This window comes from Tiliqua scincoides, chromosome 14 (genome assembly GCF_035046505.1).
Source record: "Tiliqua scincoides isolate rTilSci1 chromosome 14, rTilSci1.hap2, whole genome shotgun sequence".
Classification (NCBI taxonomy): Eukaryota; Metazoa; Chordata; class Lepidosauria; order Squamata; family Scincidae; genus Tiliqua; species Tiliqua scincoides.
In genome coordinates this window covers 1,733,985-1,743,103 of record NC_089834.1, presented here as the reverse complement: position 1 = coordinate 1,743,103, position 9,119 = coordinate 1,733,985, and the positions used below count along the sequence as shown (strand labels likewise).

The 9,119-nt window shown below is 53.8% G+C and overlaps 1 protein-coding gene across 1 annotated transcript; it reads left to right on the top strand.

The window, feature by feature from the left end:
• The first annotated feature begins 263 nt into the window (after nt 1–263).
• UNC119B (unc-119 lipid binding chaperone B) lies at nt 264–8,673 on the top strand. Its single transcript, XM_066609765.1, has 5 exons — nt 264–465; nt 2,737–2,850; nt 4,696–4,804; nt 5,457–5,629; nt 7,739–8,673. The coding sequence occupies exons 1-5, from the start codon at nt 264–266 to the stop codon at nt 7,849–7,851; spliced, it is 711 nt and encodes a 236-aa protein (XP_066465862.1). The 3' UTR covers nt 7,852–8,673.
• Nucleotides 8,674–9,119: the final 446 nt, after the last annotated feature.

Below are 9,119 nucleotides of genomic sequence, written 5' to 3'. Positions count from 1 at the left end.
AGGAAGCCCCAGCAGGGGCCGCCACCGCTTCCTGCGGCAGGGAGTTCCGCGGGCCAGGGAAGTTCCAGAGACCAGCCCCCAGCGGGCCGGGAGCCGCTTCCCTGCGCCTGCGCGACGCCCAGCGCCAGGCGAGCCGGGAGCAGGCAGGGCGCTCGGACCGCGCGGCGCTCGCCGTCGCCCGGCAACGAGCCCCGCCCCGCGCCCGCTCCCATAGCGACGGGAGGAGGCCGCGGCGGGGCGGCCATCTTGGCTGCGCGGGGGCGATGAGCGGCTCGAGGCCGAGGGTGGCGCCGGCGGCGGCGGTGGCGGGGGGGCCCGGCGGGGCGCTGGGCCGCCTGCGCGGGCGCGGGGACTCGGGCGACGCGGCGCGGGCGGGCGCGGTGCCGCCGCGGACGGAGGCGGAGCTGCTGGCGCTGGAGGCGGTGCGGCCCGAGCACGTCCTGGGGCTGAGCCGCGTCACCGAGAGTGAGTGCAGCCCCCGCCCCACCCCCACCGGCCCCGGGCTGAGCGCGGGGGGCGCCCCAGACACGTCCAGGCCGCGCTCTGCCGGGCGCCCCGGCGCCGCTGCTGGGTCTGGCCGGAGGCTCGCCCCCGCCCGGAGGGACCGCGGCCCCACCCGCAGTGGGGGAGAGACTCCCCCCCGCACCTGCCCCGCAGCCTCTTTAGGACCCCGCAGTCAGTCAGTCAGTCAGTGACATCCAGAGGCTTTTGGCCTCCAGGGTGGGGGGCTCCGGGCACCCCCCAGCAGCAGCCCATTTTTCACTTGGGGAAGAGCCACCTTCCCTCTCCCACCTTCAGGAGATGAGAGGGTTGGAGGGGGTGCAGCATTCACTTGTTCTAGCCCCCCCCCCCCATTTATGGCTGTGCATTTTCTTGCGCATGTGCGCCCCCCATATCAATTCTTTGTTCGGTCTGAATCAGGGACCTGTGGTGGGTGGGGAGGCAGGGGAGGCAATGCCTCCCCGCTGGCGTCCTTCATAAAGCGCTGCTGCCATGGGAGGTGAGGCAGAGCCTCCCCACCAGAGTCCTTCGAAAAAGCGCTGCCACTGTGGGAGATGATTGTGCTTGGGTTGAGAGTGCTTGAGCCCCTCGTGCAGTGGCAGCGATTTTCAAAGGACTCTATCTAGTGGGGAGGCTCTGCCTCACCTGCCTCCCCACCCATCACACATCTCCCTTCCTCCCTCTGCCTGTTCTGCTACCTTTTCTCTGCATAGGAGTTGCGTATGCTTGGGCACCTCACATGATGGCAGTGGTACTTTTCAAAGGACTCCAGTGGGGAGGCCCTGCCTCACCACCCACCATATATCCCTGGTCTGAATCATTCTCCCACTATGGGATGGGAAATCAGAGCACATATGATGTTCTCACATGTGCACCCTGACACCCACCTCCTACATCTCTGCTCCAAGGAGCACATTTGCAGAATCCAGGCACTCATCCTGTCGCGTGTGGTTAAGGAGAACCCAGATCTTTTTCCCTACCTACAAAGACCCTCTCCTCTTCAAGGCCCCTGAAACTGATACCCACCACAACGGGTTCGGTGGGGGATGTCAGCATTCACATTCTGTGCTGTTTTCCTGCTCTAAATAGATTTTCACCTCTGTGCAGTCTTCCTGTTGGGCGCACAATCTTCCTATATGCACCCTCTCGAGGCTCACCCTGCAGTGTGCCCCCTTGGCAAGGCCCAGTAGTAAAGGGCTGGGACACAGAGATGGGCAGGCAAGCGAGCAGCCAGACCAAACCGTTGTTCTTTTTCCGCCTGTGGGCAGCCAACAAGTATATGCTTCATTTTGAAAGGAGGGGGGAAAAGAAGAGGAATCAGGACAACACTTCTAGGACAGTGTTTCTCAAACTGAGGGTCGGGACCCACTAGGTGGGTCGCGAGCCAATTTCAGGTGGGTCCCCATTCGTTTCAGCATTTTATTTTTAATATATTAGACTGGTATGTGACTGCATTTGGGGAAATATTACAGATCTGTACTTTCAACAGGCTACTATATATATGCTTTTAACAATGATAGTCACTCCTGGGTAAGTGTGGGTAGGATTCCAGCCTAGGATTGTTAAAAGTTTTCCTGCTTGATGATGGGCGCAATCCTAACCCCTTACGTCAGTCCTTTCCAGCACTGACATAAGGGCAATGCAGCTCTGAGGTAAGGGAACAAACATTCCCTTACTTTGAGGAGGCCTCCATGAGTAACACCCAACTGCAGGATGCAGCACATGGCACCGCTATGCCAGTGTGGGAAAGCACTAAGGGGTTAGGACTGCGCCCAATGTCATGGCATCACTTCCTGTGGGTCCTGACAGGTTCTCATTCTAAAAAGTGGGCCCCGACACTAAACGCTTGAGAACCGCTGTTCTAGGAGGTGAACTGGGGTCTCCTGCATGCAAATCAAGGCAGGCTCTGCTTCTCTCATCACCTTTCCTCAGTGCCCCAACTACTAGCTGCCTTCTCCGTGTACAGTTTTCTTCAAAATCTGGGCTTGCCTCTTCATTTGTATACAAATGACTTGCATGTCGTATGTCAAGCTGTCCCAGTGGTGCTGCTGTAGGTAGAGTCAGTTGCAACCACCTTCTTGCTCTGGTTGGTGGGTGCAGCAGCTCTCCAGGGTCCTACGCAGAGAGAACAGGTTTCCTTTGAGCTGGTGAGGCCTGCACTCCCACTAAATTGTAATTTCAAACACTAATTCCCTGGTTTTTTTCTTCCCTCTTCTCCTCCCCCCCCCCCCCCAGATTATTTGTGTAGACCTGAGGACAATGTCTACAGTATTGACTTCACCAAATTCAAGATCCGTGACCTCGAGACTGGGACAGTGCTCTTTGAAATTGCCAAACCTTCTGCGCTGGGTAAGCTGGCTGTGTAAGACTGAGGATGCTGGACATGTTTCACATGGAGCTGGAGTTCTAAGCTCCATGTGAAAGGAAGCTCCTGAGACCCTGTTGTGCCTCTGGTGATGGGTTCAGAATCCGAACTGCTGCATCTGTGTAAAAAACAAACAGCACTCTCGCACAGGTGGTTTCTGCAGAAGACTTGATCAGGCCTGCCAGAGTGGAGCTGCTTCTAGTGTGCCTCCTTGCCTGCCTTGCATCTGCAGTCCTTGGCCATCTTGGTGTCCCCTTCTCACCAGCCACTGCTCTAGCAGTGAGGTTCCTGACAGAAGAGTACCGGGGAGGGAACCAGCTGGTTTGTAGCTGGAATCGGGGAGCAGCTGTTCTGATTCTGTGAATGCACCTCATTTTGTTTGCTTTAAAAGTTGACTTTCTCAAGGCAGCTCACAGCAAATTTTAAAAATAACAATCCAACATCACAACTAAACAAGCAATTTTGCCTTGTTCAGAAGTTGTGCTTTCTGATTGTCCAGTTTGGGGGCTTGCACAGGCTTCTACGCTTTCTGCCCATAGTCAAGGAATCCCAGGCCTCTGTGCAGCTCCAGAGACAGGCTGCCACAGGGCTGTTTGTTGAGTTTGGCTTCTTGGACTCTTGCTTTCTGAAACCCGCTGAGAAACTGTACATTTTGGGTAGTTATTTAGGGAAGTCTGGCCTAGGTTTCAGTTCCACTCTGCTAGCTGACTTTTGGGGGTGGCGCCTGTCCCCCTCATTGCATCTCTGCTTGCTTTTCCTGCGGTTTGCTCTCCCCACCTTTTTGTGTGATGTGACAGATTTCACCAAACTTCTGAATTTATTTTTATCAATGTCGTTGACTGAGATCATTTTGTGTGATGCTTTGATTTCACATGGTACCTCTTAACAATGGTGGTGCTGGATTTAGTTGTTCCTCTCCCAACCCAAACTCGTATTCAGAACAAAACAGTTTCAAATTCAGGGCCAATCACATTCCTTCTACAATCTAAGTGGCAGCATCAAATTCTGGTAACCAGCGGAGGGGGGCTCCATATCCTGAAAATTCTCCGGTCATTGAGATGCTCACTGAGATGCTTTTGTGTTGTTCTTGAGCAGTTCCTGTTGATTTCCAGTGAGGCTTACACAGAAGAACCTTTAGTGGGTTGTGTCCTGTGAGACTCAGTTGTGTCTCCTGTTCCCTCCTTTAGTGGCACCCATGATGTATTGTTTCACTTCGTTTCCAGATAGGTTCACTTCTTCAAAAGAAAAACCAAACAACCACTATGTTGTTGTTGTGGCATTTTCTCTTGCACCTGTTTTGACAATGTGGACAGGCTTAGATGTAGCTCTTGGCCATGGTTTAGCACTAGTGGACTGAGCTTTGGGTTCACATGCTTTTCTCTGCTCACAAAGGGTGGGGTTGTCTAGCTCAGTATTTGTGGCTTGTTCAACTGTGGTTGGAAGAAATCGTGACTGGTGAGGTTTGGGCACAGCAACACATCGCAGCCTATGTGAACCCAGACACAGAAGCAGCCGAGTTCTAAGGCTTGTGCTAGTCACACCAAGGCCTAGTTTGGTGTTAGATCTGAGGTTGACCAGTACAACTGAGATGCCATTCAGCCCCCCAAATTTAGTAGGCCTCTACTTCACCCCAGCTCCTTGCCTAAATTTGCCTGCCTGGTCTCTCTGCTGCCAGGTTTGCGTTGTGTCAGCAGGCCACAGACACCTTGAGTGGGAGGGCAGGCTGTGGCTCCCACCACTCCTGGGCATGCGTACTCAGGCAGGCACTTGTCCTGAGGGAGCAGCCATTATGGTCTCCTGGTTAACTCTTGAAGTTTTAATTCTTGCAGAGCAAGAAGAGGACAACGATGACGGTGGCGAGGTGGACACCAGCGCAGGACGCTTTGTCCGCTATCAGTTCACCCCAGCCTTCCTGCGCCTTCGGACAGTTGGTGCAACGTGAGTGGAAGCCGATGGGTTGGGAGGTGTGGAACCTTGCTGGGGACTGTTGGGCCACCCTCATTGTTATAGTGAGCTGATTCTGAGCTGGCCAGAACATGTTCAGGGATCCAGGAAGCACCTGAGTGAATTTGGCAGCCCTGCCTGTGTCCAGGGCTCCGTGTCCTCCAGGCTTTCCTTGCTTTCCTTGTTTTCATAAATCTGTTACGTAACTTTTAAAAATTAAGTAAGTGTGCATTTTTCTTGCAGTGCATGACCTTCCATTTTTATACTCATGTGTAACTTATTCTGCTTACCTGTGGGGAAGGGCAAGAAACCATACCCCAAAGCCCCACCCTGAGATCAGTGAAATGCTCATTCAGCCTGGTGACACTGCCATAGGCATCATCCCTACACATTCAAACATACCTCAACAAGGACTAGAAACTTAATGTTTGTGTTTTGTTTTGATTTTTTTAAAAAACTTGATATTCTTAGTAAGCTAGCTGCTGTGGACCACACCATGTTTTGCAGCTTTATTGACATACCCGCAACCCTGGCTGTTCAGCACAGATATCTCCCCACCCAGGTCAGGGCTTTGCATGGCCCCACTGTAATCTTCCTTGCCAAGCAGGTAGCTTGACTTGCCTAACCAGGTCGTCTTTTCCTGCAGGGTGGAGTTCACGGTGGGAGACAAGCCGGTCTCCAACTTCCGCATGATTGAGAGGCACTACTTCCGAGACCGCCTGCTCAAGAACTTCGACTTTGACTTCGGCTTCTGCATTCCCAGCAGCAGGAACACTTGCGAGCACATCTATGAGTTCCCCCAGCTCTCGGAGGACCTCAGTAAGTGATCTTTCCTCAGAATACTAGCTAGAAGCAGGTCTAGTAAAAGACTTCCAGAGTCTAGCACTCTGGTAGCCACAAGAAGCCTCACATGGTCAGTGAACATGGAACGCCCACGGAATAGCTGTCTCAGCAAATAGTCATTAATATGACTTCTGTGCGTTTTATCAAGTGTTTTTTAAATACCAGAACATGGCAAGGAATTCATTTTAAATAGTGGGTCTCAGTGCTAAAAGATTTGGGAACCACTGCCTTACACTGAGGAGGCTTCTGTGACTGCCCCCCCCTCCACTGCAAGATGCAGCATATGGTGTTGGAAAACTGGGTAGGATTGTCCTAAAGGCCTTTGTCCGGACTCCACAGCCTGCTCTCAGAAGTCTTTCTCCCCCCCCCAGCCTACTCCCCTAGCCACTTAAGCTACTTTTTTTGTAACAGGTCAAGCAGAATTGTACACAGAAATATAAATTGGGATATTGTGTTTAGAATCAGGGTTGGCCCATCTTTGTGAAAGGTGTTGTGAGACCCCAGGATTACTTCAGTTCGCTCAAGGTCTTCTGGCTCTCTTCAGAAGATCCCTCCTTGAGAGGAAGAGGGTGGTTATCAGCTTCCTTCCTCCCCTCCTCCAACAAGTAGTTGGTGTTTCTTGTTGCCAGTTTCCCTAGCGTTAGTCCTTTGCTGGCTTCACACACCCCCCTTTTCTGGTTATCCTGCAGATGGAGTTGAAGCCTCATTAAACACACCTCAGGGACCAGTCAGTGTGGTACAGTCTCTGAAAAGGGGGTGCTGTCTGCAGTCGGAAACTGGACTCTGGGGAGTTGCCCCTCGTCTGCAGCAAGCCAGGCTTGCCCCCTGGCGGTGTTGCCAGGTCTTTCCTTGCATGCTGCTGCAATGACCCCAGTGACTGCCATCGTGGTGTGTAGGCAGGGCAAATGAGGAAAACTGCTTGGGAGCTGCTGCAGCCTTTGGAACTGGTCCAGAGACATGAGTAGCCTCCCTGCCTGCCTGAGCCCTGTGACATCTGACAGCTCACAAGCTCATGGTGGCCCGAGCTTTGGTGAGCCAGCACCCTCCATTCTGCTTGACTGTCAGTTTCCCTTCCACATCAGCATTTCTCAACCAGTACTCATACCACTGGTGGTACTTGAGGTGGTGCCTGGTGGTACATGTGGGACCCCCAGAATCCCACTGCCTGACAGCAAGACCAGCAATGCAACAAGCAGCAGTAGGCTCAGCTCAGTGGGTGGAGCTCCAGAGCCCTATTTTTGTGTGCTCTCCAGTCCACCCTGAACTTCTTACTGTTGCACCTGGCTTCCTAACCTGGAAGTACCAGGCAATGACATCACCACTGGTTACTTCTAGTGGTACTTCCAATAGGTGGGCCATGCAAAGTGGTATGGTGGGGGGGAAATGTTGAGAAACACTGTTCTAGAGCGTGCTCTTTTTAGGCCTCCACCCATCTGGTACTGACAGAGAAACAGGAGTCGGTGAGCACCAGAGGTTGAATACGTGCCAAGTGGTGACATTGTGCTTCAGTGTTTCGTCACATGTGAAAACGTACCTGACTGAGGCAGATTCACAGACTTCTTCCCTAAGAAGAGAGGCTAAAGAGGCAGAGGCTTGAGTGGGTGACTTGGACAGGAGGGGGAAGGGACTTTGGGAGCTGGGGGCCAGGGGGAGGAGTCTTCTCTGACTTGGATTGTGATCTAAGCTAGAGAAGAATTTGGGGGTTGCACTGCAATATTGCAGTACTCAGGGGCTGCCTCCCCCCCCCCAGAGCAGACCAGGACTTTTAATTAAGAGAACAAGTGTGCTGAGAGAGATCAGCACCCCACAGATGCAGTGCACATTTGAATACCAAACCCACAGGGGTTTCCTCATCCTCGTGTTATCTGAGAGTTTTTTTTCTCATGGAATAAGCCTTTTTGTCTTCATCTGGGAGTTCGGAATCCTTTATGTGGGTCTTGAATGGCCGGTCAGGAGGCTCAAAAGGCTGCACGATGCCTGAGCATTGAGCCTTTGGAGGAGTGGCAGTGGCGCCTTGGGGGCTGGTCTCTTGTTCTTTCTGGCGTGGCCCACCCGCCTGACTTTTCCCCCCTCTTCCCCTTGCAGTCCGCCTGATGGTCGAGCACCCATACGAGACCCGCTCAGACAGCTTCTACTTTGTGGACAACAAACTGATCATGCACAACAAGGCTGACTATGCCTACAACGGGGGCCAGTAGCTGTGGCAGCCGCATCCGTCAGGTGCTGCACTTCAGCGAGTGGCTCAGGACTCGTGCGAGGGGAGCAGAAAAGCCACTCTTAGCTTGGAGGCCTCCTGCAGAACATCCCCCGAGGCCTGGAACATGAACCGCCAGAAGCGGAGGTGGCAGCTTGCAGCAGCAGCGGAGCTCTTCTCCTCCCAGCACTGCCCAGTCTCTGGCCTCTGCTTGAGGGCTGGGGGCGCCTGGTTAGGTCACAGGCCAGACTGTCTGTCAGGTGTTAACCAATGTAGCAGCTCTTGTCGTTCAGCAGCTTTGGCTTGTCATTCTTGTGCGCCCCTCCCCCTTCCTGCCCACCTCCCCAGTCCAGAAACCAGCAGGCGAGGCACTGTTTGCCTCTTCCAAGTAGCCAGTGAAATGCAACCAAAACTTCCCCGTCAAAGAGGTGGGGCGGGGGGGGGGCTGTGGAATGGCAGCATCAGCGTCCTGGCCTGTCTGCACAGCTCTGACCGCCTCCCAGCCGAAAGGGACCAACCAGAAGAGAGTGTGAGGAGGGGCTTGGCTGCAGTGGCACAGGACTTGTCCTCCTTCAGGCATTGCAATCTCAGATATTCCTGCAGTACCTGAACTTCCACTGAGCCTCTTTATGCAAAGAGGAGGTTGTACACGTAGTGCGTTTGCTAAACTGGCCGGTGGAACTCCTTGCTCCATGAGAGGGAGAAAACCTTGTCCTTGCACCAGCTGGGTGGAGGCCGAGGTCAGTGCTGCAACCTGCCTGCTTCCCCTGGTCCTACTGCTGCTGGTCTCCCGTTCTGTGGATGAGTTCTGCGCTTTCCTGGGGGGGGGTCAACAGAGGGGAACTGCTGGGGGCCAGGGGATGCCCAGATGAATGTGCCAAGTGCTCCTCCACAAATGTTTTCTTCTCTGTATTCAGACTGCAGAAACCCATCAAAGGTGTTCTGCCAGTGACTGCAGTGTTAGCCAGCCTGTATTTCCGGCTCAGGGCTTCTGCTGCTGCCCCATTAAAGCCGGCTTTGAAGACTTTCCAGTGCTGTGAAACGGAGGCCTCCGTTTGGGACTGTGAGGTGTAGGGAAATGGAGGGGCTTTTCCCTCCCCCAAAGCCCTGCAGCTCTGCGCTTCTGCTTTGTCATCCCCTGCTTTGCTGGCTCTCTTTTAAGGCCTGATTTTGGAAACCAGCGTAGGCCCTTGCAGTTGCAATGGCCGCTGCAGCAACTTCTGTCGGCCAGGCCTGTGTGGCTTGGGGGCTCCAAAGAGTGAGCAGATTGAG

Coding starts and splice junctions, on each gene's coding strand:
- UNC119B (XM_066609765.1), top strand. CDS start 264: ATGAGCGGCTCGAGGCCGAGGGTGGCGCCGGCGGCGGCGGTGGCGGGG. Junction 2,851..4,695: donor TGCCAAACCTTCTGCGCTGG/GTAAGCTGGCTG, acceptor TAATTCTTGCAG/AGCAAGAAGAGGACAACGAT. Junction 5,630..7,738: donor CCAGCTCTCGGAGGACCTCA/GTAAGTGATCTT, acceptor TTCCCCTTGCAG/TCCGCCTGATGGTCGAGCAC.